Source organism: Bacidia gigantensis (assembly GCF_019456465.1).
Source record: "Bacidia gigantensis strain McMullin 20006 chromosome Unknown contig_246, whole genome shotgun sequence".
Classification (NCBI taxonomy): domain Eukaryota; kingdom Fungi; phylum Ascomycota; class Lecanoromycetes; order Lecanorales; family Ramalinaceae; genus Bacidia; species Bacidia gigantensis.
In genome coordinates, this window is record NW_025408602.1 from 1,857,063 (window position 1) to 1,876,661 (window position 19,599).

The following is a 19,599-nucleotide window of genomic DNA, read 5'->3' on the forward strand; positions in this document are numbered from 1 at the left end:
TGGTGCTGAAGAGCGGCTGTTGAAATGCGTGAGGCTGCAAGTCCAAGCCACCTCTAGGTTAGTCCTAGCGCCTACGACTCTCCTCAGTCTTATAGGTAAGTGGTTGCCACTAATGCAGCACTGCCAGCTAGGGGAAACAAAACGCCGTGGTTCTTCGAAAGATCTTCATACACCCGAGAAAAAGGGCGCAGACTTGAGGGTCTACAACAAAGACGCTGGCTACAAGAGCTTTGGTCGACGAGCATTCATTCATTTTGTATGCTGCCTAAGTGCTTCAGCTTTACTCGACTCGATACCTAGTCGGTTTTCGAGTATTCGTGGATTGCGACGCAGTGACCCTTGATATCGCTCCATCAAGCGTTCTTTTCTTGCTTCTTTAGATTGGCCAAAGTCATCCTCCTTGCCTCTCTCACTGGACAGAGCTGCGAATGCTTGGGACCGCACCTCTTGTGCTCGCAGCAAATTAGTCATACTCAAGATGGGACTTAAACGCAGCATAATGGCTCTTTTGGTCCAACGAGGCTGATCCTGCTCCTCAAATCGCAGAATACGGTTCCGTTGTTGTTCAAAATGGACGTAACTGGCCTCCAGAATTGGCGCAAGGAAGCAAGTCGCGGTTGAAAATTCCGCGGGGTCGTTGAGTCTACTGCAGAGTGAGTCATAGAGATGTTGAAATGTCGCTTTGATGTGTTTGAATAGATGCACTTTCTTGCCCAAGTCATTGAAATAGTCGGCTGGATCCTGGAGGCACAAAAGATAAGGTCTGTGAGGATCAAGAACCTTGATATGTTCTACACCAAGTTGGCTTGGTTCGATTTCAGATGTACTTACCACGGTTGGTGGAAATTGGAGATCATGGGGATCCTCCTTTTGAAATCTGAACGTTGGCTCTGCTGCATATCCCCATTGGTCAGTGTCAGCTTCCGCCCAGAACTTAAGCACGTGCAGTAATCGGTCACCGACTCCATTATCAGCAAGTCCATCTCCAGCATGCTTAAAGGCGGTAAGGATCATGATCAAAAGGGGGTAGGAACCAAGGCCACCCCGAGCACTCATGAGGTTTCGATGCTGCAGGCAGCTTCGCAGCGTGATGTAAAGAGGTTTCAATTGGCTGTACTCTTCAAGATAGCCCTTTACGATTTCATGTTGAAACAGATAATTTGTCTTGCTAGGACCCTTCAGATTCACACCAAGACCCGAAGCCATATGTCGAGCATGAACAAGAGTGCTATTTTCAATGCAGCGTACTTCATCGAATACATCCGATCGTTGCTGCAATATGGCGTAGGCTTCCTGTACTGCCTTTAAGGATTGTCTCCCATGCTCCGCGTCTTTTTCTCCACGTCCGTCACTTGCCCCGTTCGCAGATGCCCCACCCGCAGAGGGCAATCTCTTGTAATTGTGTGCAAGCGAGCTTGCAGCTGATGGTCCGAGCCATTCTTTCGATCTAGGATTTGAAAGTACAAAGTCCAAGTCAGAGACAGGGTCCGCGAGACCGCTCCAGCGTGATCCCACAAGACGAATTTTCAATTGTTTGCGTAGAACGTTCTTAGTCGCAGTGATAACCTCCCTGAATGCTGCCGTTTCGGTCGGGGAACAAGTCATGTATCGCTCGAAGGCTAAAATTTCAGCAGATAATTTATCAAGTGCAGTCTCGCCGAAGGAGTCGATATATGACAACCATGGCATTCTCAACGGGATGTCCGTTTCGGACTTATGAATCCATTGATTATGTAATGGTTGCACCCTTCCTTCGTATTCCTGCAGTGACTCATTCTCAGATTCGAGACTCTTTTCAACCTTGCTTTCCTGTCTTTGCTTTTCACCTTCCTCTTGCTGGGGCAGTGTCTCCATAGATGTGTCAACCTCAGCGTGTGTTACCGATTGCTCGCTCTTCGCGTCATTTTCAGCAGCCTGGCGAGAGGCATTGCGGGCACGATGAGCCCTAAGAGTCGCGAAGAGGTCATCCTCAATGATATCCTCAGGCACCAGTCTTTGAGTTTCTAGCGCGTAGCCCTTGCCTGGAGGCTTGCGGGGGGTCGGATCTACCAACTTGATCTTTCTGAAGATTGAGGAAGCGGTTGCATGATATCGTGGTCTTGTTGAGCGCCGGATCCTGGGGTGCCATGATTGGAAAAGATTGGTCCAATTGGCTGAATTACGGTTCACCTGCTTTGTCACATGCTGCATAGAGACTTGCAACGTTAGAGAAGCTTCGAGATTGCTGCCGCAACGATAGCATCATTCAAAGAACAGGTCTCGAATGACGATTACAGGAAGAATTCCATAATCCAAGCCAACGAAGCTATGTCTTGGCGTCGAGCGAACCGCAAACGGTCAAGCGCCGGCTTTGGAGCCAGAGACCGATGACTCAGCAGTCCTCAGCCCTATCATGCCAAGGGTCGATTGAGTTGCGTCAACGACTTCCACAAGTCAGAGATAGGGGACATGATCTGCGCGGCGTGCCTCACACAGCGTCTAGGATATGTATCAGCCTCCTATTTCATTTTCGAGCGACTGGGAGCCAGGTTCCGACTGACCGAACCTCAACCCAACGAATTATCCTCGTGTTCATGTTGCGAGGGCTATGATGACATGATCAGATATATGGACAGTCTAGATTGGAAGGGCTATTGTCACATCTTTAGACGTGTGCACAAACATCAAAATTCATTTGAGGTCGTACTGCATCCCTTCACCGCCATGCGGGACGCTCCTTCCAAACATGAAAGTGAATTGGGAATGCATAAATTGGCTCTCCTGTTAGCCAAGTAGAGTTCACCTTCCCCTATACTCTTACTTCTCTTCTGCTTTCCTTCTCTTCAATAACAAGAACATTGTCAGCATCAAAACCATCATCCCATCATCTTAGTAGCAAGCATAACTCCCACCATCCATGATTGCCTTGATTTATTCTCTGTTCATTACTCAACCCTACAAAGATCACATCTCGTCATCAAGCTACTAATCTTAAAATGACCAAGCCAACTGCCACCTCAGAAGATAGCTCAGGAACTCACGTCGGAACCTTGCAGGCATCATCAACAGTTCCGCGACCGGCAACAGCCTCCAACAGTACCATATCCACTCCGGATGCTGGCCCTGACAGTGAACTCCACACTACCAACACTTCATCGCACGACGATTCTGCCATAGAAAGCAACCATCCTAAAACTCCCGATTCCACATCGTCGCCAGAATATCAAGCACCCCCTCTAAGCCCTACCTCTTCAATACGCGCTACGGCGTCAAACGGAACCCCGTCTTCAGGATCCTCCTCCGCGCTACTACCCCCTTTCCAGCGTCCAAGACCCGACTCGCCCTCGCCGGTCCCCCCAACAAGGGCGATCCAGGCAGCCGAAAGAGCACAAATAGCCGCAGCTTTCAAGCACGCTCCGTATCGCCTCATTCTACTTGACTACGACGGCACGCTCGCCCCACTCGCGTCGTCTCCAGACAATGTGACTCTCCACCCCCGCCAGCTAAAAGTCCTTGCAGCGCTCTCCACGGTTGTTAACACAACCGTCTACATTGTTTCGGGGCGCCCTTCAGGTTTCCTCACAAACCAATTTGGTGGCTCTTGTCCCTCGGTCGGCCTCGTTGCGGAACACGGAGCTCTTTGGCATCTGGTGGGATGCCAATTTTGGCAACCAACTTATGGTATCCTTTCAGCGGATCAGCTAGCTTGGCTTATCTGGGTTGGAAACGCCTTCACCGGACTCCAAAATTTAGTTCAAGGCAGCTGGACGGAAAAGAAGAAGGTGGCATGCGTTTGGCATTACAGAGATAATCAAGCCGATGGCGAGAGGATGGTGGACAGCGTAATAGATGTATTAGCGCGAGCTAGCTGCAGAAAAGGCGTGGGTGGGACGTATAGGATTATGAAAGGGAAGGATGCGCTTGAGATGATGGCAGTAGACATCGGAAAGGGCAGCGCGGTTGAAGCTTTGATAGTCCGGCAAGAGAAGCACAGGAGTCCACTGCGGCGAGAACAAGGGTTTGTGTTTTGTGCAGGCGACGATACCACCGATGAGCGTAGGTCTGCTCTGATTTCTTCATCCGATATGGAATGCTAATCCTGCCTTTCTAGATATGTTCGCGGCGGTAAATGCGGCACGGATCCCAGAAAATCTGAAGTTTACGGTCAAAGTGAGAGACGGACCCCGGGACAAGAAGGAAACGGCAGCGAAGTGGTCTGCTGATGGTACTGCTTCGATCTGGGAAGTGCTGGAGGACTGCCTCTTGGCAGTGGGAGTAGTTGTAGATGAGACGGAGCTTTAAGCGCAGGTAGTCTTGAGAGCCATTTTTAGAGCATATATGAATTGAAACTGGATATCCTTTGCTATATACACGTTGCATAAGGCAATTTTCCTTCTTGATTCCACTACGAGGGCGATGTGCGAGTTCATTTCCTAATGAAGCAGCTAACATGCCACAAAAGGCCTTTTTCATAAGGTCTAAAGATGTCCTCAGATTGACACGTGTGTATTACCAAAGCATCACCTCAACTCAAGAATGATTTTATCCGCAGAACTCTCATTGAATCTCCTTGCTGGATTTCCTTTGACTAGAGAGGTCTTTGCCTGGAGACATGATCCCAGGCAATAGCTAGGCCGTTTCTATGCCATCATCTTCCCTTTATTGTCCTAGATTAGTTCACCGCATGTACATATAAGTCATGAAAGCCAGTACAGTGCAGCTACAATTAGTACGAATAATTGTATCTGATAGCTGTAAGTCCCACAAAAAAGGGTTATAGCGAGTCATAGCTGTCGCTCGGAACGTTGCGAGATCTAACACGTGCCTACGAAGCGAAGACAACCGTTAGTTATTGACGTGAGCAGATTCCATATATGTCTTCAAGTGCCAGTACACTGGCTTCCTGAGGCCCTCCCACTCGGTCGAAAAGGGATTGAATTGATGCGGGAGTTGCCATCATTCGATTATCTTCAGCCGAAGAGAGTCTTAGGCGAACGCAGTCCCTCGATAGATCAGGCTGGCAGAGTGCATATGTCTTTTATCAGAGTCGACTATACTATATGACTATTATGCCGGGGACACCATTTTCACTGTTTGTCAGCCGAAAAGACCCTCAAGCGAATGCCAGTCGTCATCCTCGCCTGTCAGAAAAGCCCGATCACAGTACTCACCATCTCCCTTACCTAGATCTGACAGATGGGAAGTCATCCACATACAAATACCAATACGATGCCAATACGTAATATCTGTCGATTCACGCTTGATCAAGATCAAACCTGTATGGAAGACCTCATCTTGCATATGAGACCAGCCGAGAAGGAACACCCGTACGTCTTCAGCATTGGGCTGTTCAGTCATCCAGGCAGCTAGATTATGCTGGTGATCATCGGACCCTAGACCTACGACGTTCAAGATACGAAGTTCAGGCATCTCAGGCTCGAATGGCGTACCACGATCAAGCGCAATCATATGAATGGATGGAGTGGAAGATCGATGCATTCTCCAATTTGAGTGTAGCAATCTTGTTGCAAATGACGATTGATCAGCTTCTTTCCAGGCTTGCTGCAGCTTTATGAAAGAGCAGGCTCGTCCTGATAGCCTCGCCCAAAGATTGTCTTGGACCTTCACCGTCGATATATCACACAGAGTTTTATAGCCTACTTCCATGCCGATGTCTAAACGATTGCCACTAGACCAGCCAAAGAGATCGCCGCGTTCAGCAATCATCGGTACAGCTGAACTTCCTCGGACGCACCATCCTTTGCCCGGCTCGGGAGGCTCGAGATAAACGTGCATTTGACTAAGGATAGGATAGCGTTCGATGACAGTCGCGCCAAATTCATCCTCCAACTCAGAAAGCGTGTACTCCTTGCTGGGATCCGCATCCGCTCGAGCAAGGCCGACTTGAAAATCACTACCAAGTGTTTGCATAACACCATAGACACGGTCAAGACTCCTTGTCGTCTTACGGGTGTATGACACTCCTAGCAGACCCATAGGGGTGTTGAGCCACAGAGCCGCCATTCCTGATTGTTGCACCAAATCCATCAACTCACTATACTCAGGCTCTGCCCTCGGCGCCGTACTTCGTTCCGCCCACAACACAAAATCGTTCACAAACCCAAACAACCGCTGCAAAGTCCACGGCTTCAAATCAAATTGCGCAACATCAAGCACCGCCTTCCCATCCCTCGACAAAATGACCGCCTGCGTACACAGAAAAGCCTCCTGCAAAGTCCACAGCGACGAAAACCACGGATCACTCAACAACCCACTCAAACACCCGACCGCCATCCGCAACCACGGCCGACTCTGAAACCCCACCGCTTTCTCCCTGACCCACGGCTCATTCTGCAACCCATACAGCGCCCCCCTCAAATCCAACAACAGCGGCCTCAAATTCGCCTCCGTCAGCCGACTCAACCACACATACGAATGCTTCGCATGGCTGAATATCCGCGCCTGTCGCCCAATCTCCAGCATCGTGCTGCGCGTCCAGCGCTGATCAATACACGCAACATCCAGCCACACGAACTCGTACACCCTTGCATGCTGCTCCAAAAACCTATACACCGCATTAACAACGCGTCGTCTCCAGGTGCGCTGCTTCCATCGCCATTCGGTGAATGCGTACCACCGGTGTGGCTCGAGCGTCATTTGCTTCAGGATGTGCTGGAATTCCGAGACGGTGAAGTGCGTGGAGGGGTTTACGCGGGGGATTGGCCAGGAGACGCCCCGGATTGGGAGGGGTTTGACCTCCGGCATTTCGTTGGGGGAGAGCATGTATCGGCCCCAGGTGTAGGATATGGCGATGTAGGGTGGGGAGGTGGCGCTGCCGTATTTGTTGCCTGGAGACCATTTGTGGGAGGTCATGGTTGGGACGTGCAGGAGGCGGCGGGGCCATTGCGAGTTGTTGTCGAAGTCGGGGTGGTCGTCGTCGGTCATGGACTGGGTTTCCTCGGGAGAAGCCATGGCTGGATTTCTCAAGTCGATGTGGATTTGTACATCGGTGAAATGATGACGAGAACTGATCTACTGAGTGAACTAGCTCGTAAGACTTACTGAACGCTGATGATTGAGGGCGTCATTTGGAAGTGACTGTCTCTCATTTCTATTGTGCAATGCATGGCTGGCGGAATCATTTCCCAAAGGGTGACCATCGCCGGTAGAGCTTCTCATAGTCAAAGAACAGTATATTGTACTTGAGGTTTGTTATATTTTCAATTCGTTTTGTTTGTCTCTAGGGACATCGCTGAGTTGACGTGGTGGAAGAATTATGCAATGCACAACGGCTGGCATTTTCGGATCGGATCAAACTTTCTCCGTGTCTTGGCGCTCATCGTCGCCGAGAATTTCACCGCTTCAAATTGATGTCTTGTCATTTAATTACGCATCGAGTCTCTTTCTAGCGATACTGCGACTTTGTCGGAGACTCAAGTAAATGGTGTTCATACAAAGTGATGGCGAGATTCCAGTAGCGAATTTTTGGTCACTGTACGGACCAGGTCATCTACTTGTAACTCGCAGCCTTGCTAGAAATTCTTGACAATAGACGGACTTGTGGTTTTTTGGTCTACAGGTTGTTGTTCATCATCTCAGCTGAGGCTATGAAATCATCTTTAGCAATGCCCCGAAATGTAAACACCAGCCTCGACAGCGGTACCAACCGTAATCATGTCAACTTCAGCAGAATGCGAAGCAAGAGCAGTGTTCTGTATCAGTAAACCATGCGTGATGGTCACCAACGCATTCCTCTAATCATGAATCCCTTTCAACATAATGGCCTATGACATATTCACCCTCGGAGTGCCGGATGAATGGCCTCTCCGCCTTCTACATATACCGTCGATGACATCCATAGAACGACGAGATGGTGACATGTATAGAGAAGACCATCAGCCGCGATATGCCATTATTTCGTACACATGGGGCCGGTACGAGCTTCCTGATGGGCCTCGCATCCAGATATTTGGAATCGATTGGCCAATACCAGCGATAGACCCGAAGCATTTCACCGTAGGTGACCTCACTCACTTGTTGAATCGAATCGGTCAGAATTACGATTACATCTGGATCGACATTGCCTGCATCGATCAGAAACGACATGCATTGAAAATGAAGGAGATCGGAAGGCAAGCTAGCATATTCAAGTGCGCCAGCCAAGCTTATGTATGGCTGAACAGTCATCAAGTTGACGTTCTGGCTGAGAGCATGCAGAAACTCCTACAATGTGGTTGGGACGCGTCCAATGATGAAGACAAAGACGCTGCTCAGGTAGCCGAAGAGATGAGCGGCGCACTGTCAGTGATCCTGCAAGATCGGTGGTTTTCATCGCTGTGGACTCTACAAGAGTCTATATTACAACGTCACTCCTTGTTCCTGAACAAGAGAGGCGGACCTGTCGAGACTCATGGTCCATGGACTGGAGAATCGTTGTGGACACAGGTCTTGGATCTCTCTGGAGCTTGCAAGATGGTGCGGGACTTTTTAGATCGTGCGATTGTGACGTTTCATGGGTCTGATGGCCCGTCGGATTCGAATGACTATTTGCATAAGCTACAACAGTTACGCACTGCTATTGATCACTCAGGCATTGACTTCGAGCTTTGTCCCAACCCCAACATTGCGTACGCAGCGGCTAGATTTCGACAGACGACCCGTGCCGAGGATCGTATCTATGCCATCATGCAGGTCTATGGCTATCAACTAGGCGAATCAGCCCCTTCAAGTGCGCAAAGTTCCGAAGGTTTCGCTCTTGTAGACCTTGAGTTACAGTTCCTACAAGCCTTAAACGCTCAATCTTGTCTCATTAGCCAAGCCTTTCAGCATCTTCACGTTCCCCAGCAAGGGCAAAGCTGGGCTTTTACTAACGCCATTCGAGTACCCCAACGTCTGCATACAATAATTGCGCAAGAGCAATTTGTATCTTCAGGCTCCTACGTCGTCAACATTGTTCAGCGAGCTGAAGCCTATTTCATCGCAAAATCCTGGTCTTTTAAATTCGTTCTCGGTTTCCTTCATCAACGTGCCCAAGGATTCATCGCTCAACTCGAAGAGCGTGTTGATGTACCATTAGATCTCAAAGGCCGTGCTGCTTTCTTTGACCGCAGCCGCATTCTCAAGGTTGCGAAACAAGGCATCATAGCTGATGCAAGCGATCAATACGATTGTGAGAGCATCTCAATCGAATGGCCCCTAGATACAACTGCATACAACGATCGAAATGAACCTCTCATTGAGTGCAGGACGCCTGAACTTCACACTGCGGCTTTGAAACTTCAGGGAATCGGAGCTAGACTAATCGGAGTTTTTGGCGAGGACAAGGTGAGGGTTCTGTATCTAGGACGAACGAAGTACATCGAGACCATGGAGCTTGGTCTCATCGTCGTGAGAGAGAAGCAGACCACGGGAAAATTTCTCAGGTGGAAGAAGCATGTCTGGCGGAGGATCGGACTCTGCTTTTGGCATTGGGACCGTTACGACGATGTCGGAGACTTGGAGGCGAATTTGGCGCCAATGAAAGGAAGATTCGGTTGAGGAGTGGGCTTCCTGCATGAGATGTTCGCATCTAGATCCTCCTCAAAAAGCTTCAAGACCTATCACATCGCATTTGGCTCGGCAGGATTCAGGCAAGTCAATTTTAAGGCCGTTAGCTACGCTGTGCATGAAGCTAACTACTGCAAGGTAATAGTATCTGTCGAATGACTCGGCTCGACCGGAGCTCGCCTGAGTGAAGGTTTTACGTCTCGAACGACTGAAAGGAAATGATCGCCAACTAGCGATGTCACACTTGTGAACAAGCTTTTTTGACACGCACCTGCCACCATCGGCGGTTCTATCGGCTGGAGATTGTCAAGTATTCGAGCAACAATAGGGTTCAGACTTAATGCCCCAGTATTCACAAATGTCTTCTGTAGCTCCATTCGTCATAAAAACTGGGCAACCCCATTGAGCATTTAGCGATACTTGGCAAGCCCATAGGAGACTACTTTAGAAGAGATGTACTAGCGGTGGCGATTGAGGTCTGGAAGTGCGAACGCAACGTTCTTGCAAAAGATAAGCTTTGAGCTCTTGAAGTCCCATGGCAGGCTGACGAGAAGATGGCCCCTTTTGAACTCAGGGTGTCTTTGCCAAGCTTGAAGCCTCCGGCGAAGATTTGGCACAGCCATATCATCTCAACATCGACTTCGATACTTGCTTTAGGGAACAGGAGACTTGCACGTCATCTATATTTGCACAACTTTAAAGACACCTATTTGAGCGCAGATGCAGACCTCGGCACACTAGCCGTTGACGTATGCATTGACAGCGAAGCCGATGATCCCTTTTAGACACCGCAATAGCTTTAGGACCAATCAATCGAAGCCAGCCGAGGCTGTCGATCACGGCAATCCTCGGTTGAAAATTTGAACTTGCATACAGGCATAATCAATACATTCATGTGGTTGGCGTACCTGGCTCTGCATGAAGATCGCTGATATGGATTATTGGTGGTTGAATCAACCAAAAGCCATGTGTGGGATTGAAGGTGATAAGAGCAGCCGTTTGGAGGGAATCACTGACTTTCTCAAAGCTTGGATTGATTCGTCCTTCGAGCCTTAGAAATTGTACTGGTCTATGAAATTGTACCACGTTTTCAAGTTGTATCATATTCATCGACTTTCAAATTTTTTCATACTAGACTGAACAATACCATATCAAGAGTGTTGGTACTGATAATCGCCGACGATGGATATTGAATGGTCCTACTCCACGCCAGTGGATCCTGTCGAAGCACATCGGACAGGTTCATTTACGACCTTACCTATTCGTGTCAACAAGTATCGGGACATTGCACGATCAAGTAGCCAGATTTTATTCCACGACTATGAACGAATCTTCGGTTTGGGTATTCTCGACACTTGTCATGGAGGATCTTCACCCAATGGCGACTTCACCATTTTTGCCTACGCTGAAACGCCATCAGAAAGAATGCCAGCGTTAGTCAGATTGAACGACTTGGCTTTCCTACACGATGGTTGGTCAAATACTCTGATGGCATGATGGAACATTGACGTTCGTCAGCCGTTCTCGACGAGCTTGATGTAGATGATCAAGAGTCACAGACGCAGGATCTCTCAGCCACGCTTGATGTATCCTTGGAGTGTACTGAGAAAGGTGGTCCACACGCATCAAGTTTCAAAAAGCTGTTATCAAAAGCCCTGCTAGACTTCATGCGTCTAGATCGCAAAGCAGGCAGGCATACACTAGAGGCATATCGGCGCTGGCTACGCCATAGCCAAGACATAAACATCCATTCTTATACTGACTTCGAGGATTTCGAGAAGAAACGTTTAATGGACGCTGCTAGTTCTGGTGCAGAGTAATTCCTCCAATGTTGATAGATGCCAAAAATTAGACTAAACTTGACCAGGACTATGTGGGCTTTTGTAGCGTTTTCCGCAGGTGTACAAATCTCGGACCACGAGAGACAAATTGCCCTACCAACGCTATCTCTATTAGGTCTAGCAGCTGCCTTCACAAATGATTACTTCTCGTATGATCGAGAGGTTTTCTTGCACCGAACGCGAGGAGCGAAAATCATGAACACGGTTCACTATTTTACGGAGAACGAACAGCTCTCTCTGCAAGACAGCAAGTTGAAAGTCCACGACCTCGTTCTAGAGAGAGAGCGCCAATATTTTGCAGCGAAGCGTGACTTATATCAGCGATATCCTGATATGTCGTACCAGCTCAGACGTTACATCGAAGTGTGCGAAGTCGGAATTGGGGGAAATCATTACTGGTCGTCAATCGCCGACAGATATCACCGCTGGCAAGACACGTACTCCCAACTAGAACCAAGGGACGAGAATACGCCAGGACAGCAGAGCGATGGACAGGGGTCCAGTCAACTTATGGACCAAGTTCCGATCTTCACAGATGACACGCCGCCGCAAGATCACAAGGTAAACACTGCGAGCAAGAGCGTCGAACAAGGAGACTCCATCGCACCACATAATCAAGCCACAAACGAGACACTAAGCACGTCTCCAAGTGACATCCATATCACACTCCTGTCAAGCCCCACAACTTCCAAACCACATTCTCCAAAGCTCGACAATTCACCGCTCGAAGGCCCGGCCAATTACATCTCCTCCCTCCCCTCCAAAAACGTCCGCTCATCCCTCATAGACTCCCTGAACGAATGGCTCCCCGTTTCCCTGCGATCGAAACAACTCATAACGACTATAATCGACCTCTTACACAACGCATCCCTCATCCTCGACGACATCGAAGACGGCTCCCCACTCCGCCGCGGTAGCCCAGCCGCACACTCGATCTTCGGCCAAGCACAGAGCACCAATTCTGCGAACTTCATGTTCGTGCGAGCTTTGCAGGTGGTGCAGGATCTCAACAACCGAGAGAAATGCACGAGTATCTTATTGGAGGAACTGGAGCAATTATTCGTGGGACAGAGCTGGGATCTACATTGGCGCATCAACTGTATCTGCCCTACCGAAGAGGAGTACCTCGAGATGGTGGATAAGAAGGCTGGAGGCCTCTTCCGGCTAATTGTGCGCTTGATGCAGTCGGAATGCAGCGACGCCACTGCCGCCGGACTCGACCTAGGCCTCTTGATCGCGACGCTGGGACAGTACTTTCAGATTCGTGACGATTATATGAATCTCACGTCGCAGGCGTATGATGAGCAGAAGGGCTTTTGCGAGGATCTCGATGAGGGCAAGATCTCGTATTGTGTTGTGCTTTGTGCGCAGCGAGATCGAGAGCGGGGGGCAGGATCCTGGGGATGTTTAGGCAGCAGACTTTGGTGAGAGGGGAGCTGCGATGACCAGGCAGACGAAGGAGTATTTGTTGGGTTTGATGAGGGAGTCTGGGGCTTTGGATGCTACGAGAGTGAGGTTGAGGGAGATGGAGGGAGAAATTGATGGGGTTATTGAGGGGTTGGAGGAAAAGACGGGCGTGGAGAATCCGATGTTGAAGTTGATTGTTGAGATGCTTAGGCTTGAGTGATAGGACTGGGGTCATTGTGTCTAGTTTTCTTACATTTGTCGTGTGAACTCGAGTCAGATGTATGCACGCTGATTTCAACTTAGTATGTGAACATGGAACCCTTGATGTTCCTTAGATATGGACGATTCAATATTCATTGGATTTGGAATTTGAAGCTGCCCAACGAAATTTTATTTTGAACGAGTAGATTGATATGAGGAAAGGAAGTCTTTGTCTAAGGAAGAGCCTGCCCCGGGGCCACTTCTAGGCAGCCTGACGCTAAACTCTTAGTTGACAGCGGGAAGATCTCGGGAGCCCGGGTTGACCCGGACGTGCCAAGCCAATGACATCCGCAAGCTGGAGGTCTGGTAATGCCGAGCAATTCCATCGCTCTACTCCAAGGCCTCCATCCCATCTTTCGAGGAATCTCAATTCAGATGCCACAAGTACCCTCACAAGCCATAGAAAAATGGCACGCCTCCCCTTCGCCGCCGCCTTGGTTACGGCCCTCGTCCTCCTTCTCCTCCTCACCTCCCACCTAACAGCGCCTTTCTTCCCTACCATCCCAAATCTACAAACCTTCCTCCGCCATGTCTGCCATCCTACTACCTTCATATCGTCGAATGGCCAGCCACACACGGCTGGTGCAACAGATCAAGGCACACCCTACCTCCTCGGCGTCGGCAAAGCTGACATCACCGGCCCCGTCGTCGAGATCAATTTGATGGGATACGCAGATCCAGACCAAGTCGGCACCGGTCTTCGCCAGCGGCTATACTCTCGCACCTTCATCATCGGCAGCACGGAGAACCTTACTGAAAGATTTGTGTACATGGTGCTCGATACGCAGAGTGGAGATACGGCTGTAAGATACGGTATATTGGACGAGCTGGCAAAATTAGGCGGCGAGTACGCGGTGTATGGGCAGCAGAACGTAGCTGTCATAGGCACGCACTCGCACTCTGGCCCTGGCGCGTGGTTGAATTATCTTTTGCCGCAGATCACGAGTAAAGGGTTTGACAAGCAGAGCTACCAGGCGATTGTGGATGGGGCTGTGTTGTCGATTAAGAGGGCGCATGAGAGTTTGAAGCCTGGATATCTGAGTGTGGGACATGCGAATGTGGAGGGTGGGAATGTTAATAGGAGCCCGTATGCTTATTTGCAGAATCCGGAGGAGGAGAGGGCGAGGTATAAAGGTGATGTGGATGAGGAGATCACGGTGCTAAAATTCTGGGATCAGGAGAGTGGGAAGGGGAGGGGTGTGCTAACGTGGTTTCCCGTCCATGGAACGAGTTTGTATGGGAATAATACGTTGGTTAGTGGTGATAACAAGGGGGTTGCTGCTTGGTTGTTCGAAGAGGCTGTGAAGGGACAAGAAAGCGAAGACGAAGGGTTTGTAGCGGGCTTTTCGCAGTCGAATGTTGGCGACACGAGTCCGAATGTGCTTGGAGCCTACTGCGAAGATGGGTCAGGTCAGCAATGTTCATTTAAAGAAAGCCTGTGCAACGGCAAGACACAAGCCTGCCATGGCCGCGGCCCTCGCTTCACTGCAAAGGATAACGGCGCAGCCAGCTGCTACGAAATAGGTCGCCGTCAGTTCGTCGCCGCTAAAAGCGCCTACGATCTCATGGACGAAATTGGCACCCCTGTTTCCGGCCCCAGCGTAAAAGCCGTCCACTCCTTCCACGACCTCTCCAACTACACCTTTCCTCACCCCAATGGAACCACCCTCCACACCTGCCCCGCCGCCCTCGGATACTCCTTTGCAGCAGGCACCACCGACGGCCCTGGCGCCTTTGACTTCAAACAAAATGACCCTGGCAAGCCTAACGCTAACCCTCTCTGGGCTGTCGTGAGCGGTGCACTTAAGGAGCCAAGTAAGGAGCAGAAAGCATGTCATGCGCCAAAACCTATATTGCTCGACGTCGGCGAGATCCATAAGCCGTATCAGTGGACGCCAAATATCGTCGACATCCAACTCCTTCGCGTCGGGCAGCTTTTCATTATCGTCAGCCCCGGCGAAGCCACCACAATGTCTGGCCGGCGGTGGAAGGACGCCATCTACGGTGAGGTCAAAGCAATCTCTCTCGCCGAAAATGGAGATCCTGACCCGATCGTCTTGCTGGGTGGGCCTGCCAACAGCTACACCCACTACATCGCCACGCCCGAGGAGTATTCTGTCCAGCGGTACGAAGGTGCATCCACGCTCTATGGCCCCAGCACCCTCGACGCTTTCATCCACCTCAGCACCCTCCACCTTCCCTACCTTTCCGCGGAGAACTCGTCGTTTCCGACATCCCCAGTGTACCCGCCTAACAACGTCAATGCTTCCATGAGCTTCATCACCCCCGTCATCTTCGACAACGCCCCTCTGTTCAAATCATACGGCGACATTCTCCAGGATGTCAAACCTACCTACGTCGTCGGTCAAAACGTGATCGCGAGGTTCGTGGCTGCGAATCCAAGGAATGATCTCCGCTTGGAGGATACGTACGCTGCGGTTGAGATGAAGGACGGCGGAAAGTGGAAAAGGGTAAGGGATGATAAAGATTGGGGGCTCGTGTTCGAGTGGAAGAGGGTCAGTACGATTTTGGGGACTAGTGAGGTGACTATTACGTGGACGGTGGATGAGATGGTGGAGAGGGGGAGGTATAGGATTAGGTATTTTGGGGCGAGCACGGGGGTCTTAGGGGGGCTGGAGGGCTTTGAGGGCGTCAGTGGGACCTTTGAGATTGTGTGAGGGGGCGTGGATTGGGTGGAAGGTCGATATTTGGTCTGACACTGCACGATCATTTGGCGGCGTACGAGGTTAACGCAGTGTATGAGGGGTATGAAGGAACGAGTGGGATGTTCACGATTGTATGAGGTAGGTTGGTATGAAGGCGTCATCTGGTGTGACTGAGCATTATCAACTTGCATACAAATCCAACCGCTCGCCCGGCCGGTAATTGGGCGCCGAAGTGGCGAAAAACCCCACCGCCGGTGGCGATGACGGTGTTGTGAGTGTTAATCATTTCCTGCCCGCAATTTCCCACTTTTTTGTCGTTGTTTTTGTTTTGTTTGTCGCGTCTCTTCCTCTCTTCTTCTTCAACGAAACGTAGAGAACAATATCGGATTACGTGTGTTATCAGTGATACTTGCACCTGGCATTACTTGCAAACCATAGCATTACTTGCGGACCACATCATTTAAATTGATCACGACAGATTATCATTAGTGATTGGGACAGTACGCATCTCGAATATCACAGCAAGCATAGATTTTTGTTGGACACGCATTGGTTGACGACCGCACGGTTCGAAGACAGCTTATCCGCAGAGACTATCATTTTCCCACAGCATAATTCCGATTGTTCACGACAGACCATCATCAGCAACTGGGACAGTACGTATCCACGGCTTAGCTAGCACAGCTTTTTGTGTCGCACGCATCAATTGACGACAGCACGATTCGGATTCTCACATCACATTGCATCAGCGCAGTAGCCACGACTCATCTCGCATCTGTGACGACTAGGTCATTTGCAAAGGATCATTTGAATTTGTCGACTTACTAAAAGTGAAGACCATCGAGATTGAAGACGGAGAGACCATCAGAGAGTACTGACAACAGCCAATTGGCAATCTGATAGACGTTTATCCCGACACCACATACTCTACGCACATCACAGACATACCACAGTTCCTCTTGCATAGGCAATTTTCAGACACAGCTTGTCATATCGATTCACTTCTTAGAACGTACAAAGTGACGAACATACCATCATCCGGTCAACTGACTAACACTGAGCGCACTTCTGCCGTAATTCACAGCTTTTTTTCGTGCATCAAGCAGTAACGCTTTGACTACCCCTCCACTCACAGCCTTGTGCGGATCACTAAATCTTCATCATCGGTTCCAGACGACTGTTCATTCACTTCTAACGACTTAACATGTCCATAGTCAAAGTAATTGTGCCCGCGGGCGTTATGGTTGAGGTTGTCGAGGAGGCTCAGACTAGTGGGATGAACACTAGAATAGGAGGTACTGAAAATGTCCTAGACATAGAGAAACGACTACAAGAAGCTTTCGAACGAGGTGCCGCCGAGCAGCGAGCATTAGACGAGACAGAAATGCTGAATTTGTTAAAGGGCAAGGATGAAGAGATCAAGAAGGCACAAGAGGTGCTTGATCAGAAAGACGTGGAGATCGGGATGTTGAATGCAGAGATCGACCGCCAAAAGGTGGTAGAGAGCAAAGTGAAGGCCCTTGAGTCTCAATGTCGGGAGCAGGAGAAACTCCTGGAGCATTCCGAGGAGGAGGTCAATGCTTTCGTAGAGAAAGGCCGAAAGTTACAAAAGACACTTGAGGTTTTGCTTTTGGTGGAGATGGCCCATTTTCGAAGCCCAGTGGCTCCACAAACGGTGGATGCGACTACCCAGACTCCTCCCACGCAGCTCGATCACGAAACTGTGGAAAAGGGGAACGTGGCGGAGCAGAAAGGGAAAGCTGTTGAACAAGCGGCTGGGAGGAAGCGGGCGAGGGAGGAGGAAGAGGAGGAGGAGGAGGATGTGACACCAGCGACGAAGAAGAGAAGAGCCGAACTTCAATACCAGATGAATCAAATTGCCCTGGAGACCGTGCCAGTTGAACATAGAACCTGGATATGCGAGACGATGGGGTGGCGTCTGGAGGAGGGGGAGGGGAAGGAGGGGGAGCAGGAGGGAGAGCAGGAGGGAGAGCAGGAGCAGGAGGAGCAGGAACAGGAGGAGGAACGAGAGGAGGAGGGGGAGGAGGAACGGGAGGAGGAGGCGAGCGAAGGTGGTTCCGAGGAACAAGGGGCGGAGGAAGGAGAGTTTGTGGGAGTGGATGACGAGGAGGACGGGATGGCACAAGGTGGTGGCCGTGCGGTGGATAGCGACGACGATAGCGACGACGAGGACGAAAAAGTCCCGCGTTGGCAGCAGCCCAAGACGCTGCAGCCGGAGGTGCCGCAGCAGGTGAAGCCAAAAGAGCAGCAGCAGCAGCAGCCGCAGCAGGTACTGGAGCAAGAGAAGCTGCAAAAGCAGCAAAAGAAGAAAGACCAGGAGGAGGAGGAGCTGTGATGCTCTCCGCCACATCTACCACACCCAACGTGCTGCTAGGTACGACTCGTTGCAGGCAGTAATGCCTCCGCGTCACAACACCATCAGTAAGCACCAGATAAGCCTCGTCGACGACAATCGAAAGCTCCAGGTCTCACGCCGATCATGGTCAAGTATCACATCAGCTCGTTGCAGACAGTAAATGTCTCCGAGTCACGACTTCACCACCGCCCCTACTACGACTCGTTGCAGACTGAAGTCTCCGAATTACAACATCACCACCACTCCCGGTCAGCGCTCTAAATCGACTCGTTGCAAACTGTAAATGTCTCCGCGTCAAAACATCGCTACCATCATCACCACCGTCACCGCCAAACATCCTCCCTACACGACCCGTCAATGACATCTATCCGCTCACATCAACTCTCAGCGTCACCTTACCCGAAACCCACCAACCACCACCACCTCCCCTCCCCTCCCCTCCCTCATCTCCCTAAAACTGACAACGCAGACCGTTTCCGTGCGGTCGCATCGGTTCAGGAGCGGGCCTCTGGCCCAGCCTCTGCTGGTGCACTGCGCGATGTCGGCCGCTTGTCGGTTTGGGGATGGAAGGAGGAGGGGGGTTGAGGTGAGGTGTGTGCGTTGGTTGGGGACTGGGAATGGGGATGGGGATGGGCTGGACTGGAATGAGATAGTGAAAGGATGGAATGACAAGATGTGGGAAGGGTGCGAAGCAATGTGAAACAGCAGAAATGAACGCGAAGGGCTCGAAAGTGGTGTTAGGCTTTAGGGGATGGTATGAATCAGAATGAGATGATCGACTGCGTGGTTACGTTCGGAAGGTATTCGGTGAGAGTGATTGAGGAAAGCTCAGCATGCTGGTGTCCTGTGGCTGGCATTTCGAGCAAGACCGACGAGAGAGGGAAGTGGCCCGTATGAAGAACGGACCGCGATGGCTGCAGTGTCTATTAGACTGTCGACTTCCTATGTCTTCACCACGCCTGCTCTGATCACAACACGTCTGCGATATCGAAACCATGCTGCTCAGAAAGCAGCAGCGCCTCGAGCTGGAAAGCAGTCAGCAACAAAGGCGGATTTATGATGCTTTATTTCTGGTGGATTCAACATGCCTGGTTTGATTGGAACGTGTCTGCGATAACGAAAACTTTGCTGCTGAAAGAGCTGGACTGCAGATGGCAGGGACAGCTGTGGTTTTTTTTGTGTTTACTGGATTTGGTATATCATGTTTGCTTGGTCGAAAAATGTCTGCGATAACGAAAGTCTGCTATCGAAAAGGCAGGCATGACTGCGCTGGGATAGCGTGGGAGATGAAAGGATTGATTCGTGCTGTTTGATGGATTTAGCATGCTATGACGGATGGGTTGTTGCGTGTCTGCGGTGGATGAGCCATACCTTCTGAGAAGGTAAAGGAGGCGTGCTTGTGTTGGGAAGGGGTGGGGGTGTTTGCAATGATGTAGCTACTTGAGAGAGGGGGGAGGGGGGGGGGGGGGGGGAAGGCAGACCAAGCATACGTGCTGCGATGAAGGGTCTGAGCTGATGGAAT

At 50.4% G+C, this 19,599-nt stretch overlaps 7 protein-coding genes across 7 annotated transcripts; 5 read left to right on the forward strand and 2 right to left on the reverse strand.

The window, feature by feature from the left end:
* Positions 1 to 249: 249 nt before the first annotated feature.
* Positions 250 to 2,190, reverse strand: KY384_006225 (uncharacterized protein; the record flags this gene model as incomplete). The annotated part of the gene is made up of 1 exon (XM_044814721.1): positions 250 to 2,190. The coding sequence occupies one exon, from the start codon at positions 2,188 to 2,190 to the stop codon at positions 250 to 252; it is 1,941 nt and encodes a 646-aa protein (XP_044668871.1).
* Positions 2,191 to 2,975: 785 nt separating this feature from the next.
* On the forward strand, positions 2,976 to 4,281 carry KY384_006226 (uncharacterized protein; the record flags this gene model as incomplete). The annotated part of the gene is made up of 2 exons (XM_044814722.1): positions 2,976 to 4,035; positions 4,091 to 4,281. The coding sequence occupies 2 exons, from the start codon at positions 2,976 to 2,978 to the stop codon at positions 4,279 to 4,281; spliced, it is 1,251 nt and encodes a 416-aa protein (XP_044668872.1).
* Positions 4,282 to 5,076: 795 nt separating this feature from the next.
* Positions 5,077 to 6,951, reverse strand: KY384_006227 (uncharacterized protein; the record flags this gene model as incomplete). The annotated part of the gene is made up of 1 exon (XM_044814723.1): positions 5,077 to 6,951. The coding sequence occupies one exon, from the start codon at positions 6,949 to 6,951 to the stop codon at positions 5,077 to 5,079; it is 1,875 nt and encodes a 624-aa protein (XP_044668873.1).
* An 807-nt stretch (positions 6,952 to 7,758) lies between these two features.
* Positions 7,759 to 9,516, forward strand: KY384_006228 (uncharacterized protein; the record flags this gene model as incomplete). Its single annotated transcript, XM_044814724.1, has 1 exon — positions 7,759 to 9,516. The coding sequence occupies one exon, from the start codon at positions 7,759 to 7,761 to the stop codon at positions 9,514 to 9,516; it is 1,758 nt and encodes a 585-aa protein (XP_044668874.1).
* Positions 9,517 to 10,707: 1,191 nt separating this feature from the next.
* On the forward strand, positions 10,708 to 12,993 carry KY384_006229 (uncharacterized protein; the record flags this gene model as incomplete). The annotated part of the gene is made up of 4 exons (XM_044814725.1): positions 10,708 to 10,996; positions 11,044 to 11,341; positions 11,393 to 12,661; positions 12,816 to 12,993. 4 exons carry the CDS (start codon positions 10,708 to 10,710, stop codon positions 12,991 to 12,993), a joined length of 2,034 nt encoding a protein of 677 aa, XP_044668875.1.
* Positions 12,994 to 13,315: 322 nt separating this feature from the next.
* Positions 13,316 to 15,712, forward strand: KY384_006230 (uncharacterized protein; the record flags this gene model as incomplete). Its single annotated transcript, XM_044814726.1, has 1 exon — positions 13,316 to 15,712. The coding sequence occupies one exon, from the start codon at positions 13,316 to 13,318 to the stop codon at positions 15,710 to 15,712; it is 2,397 nt and encodes a 798-aa protein (XP_044668876.1).
* A 1,192-nt stretch (positions 15,713 to 16,904) lies between these two features.
* KY384_006231 (uncharacterized protein) lies at positions 16,905 to 18,056 on the forward strand (the record flags this gene model as incomplete). The annotated part of the gene is made up of 1 exon (XM_044814727.1): positions 16,905 to 18,056. One exon carries the CDS (start codon positions 16,905 to 16,907, stop codon positions 18,054 to 18,056), a length of 1,152 nt encoding a protein of 383 aa, XP_044668877.1.
* Positions 18,057 to 19,599: the final 1,543 nt, after the last annotated feature.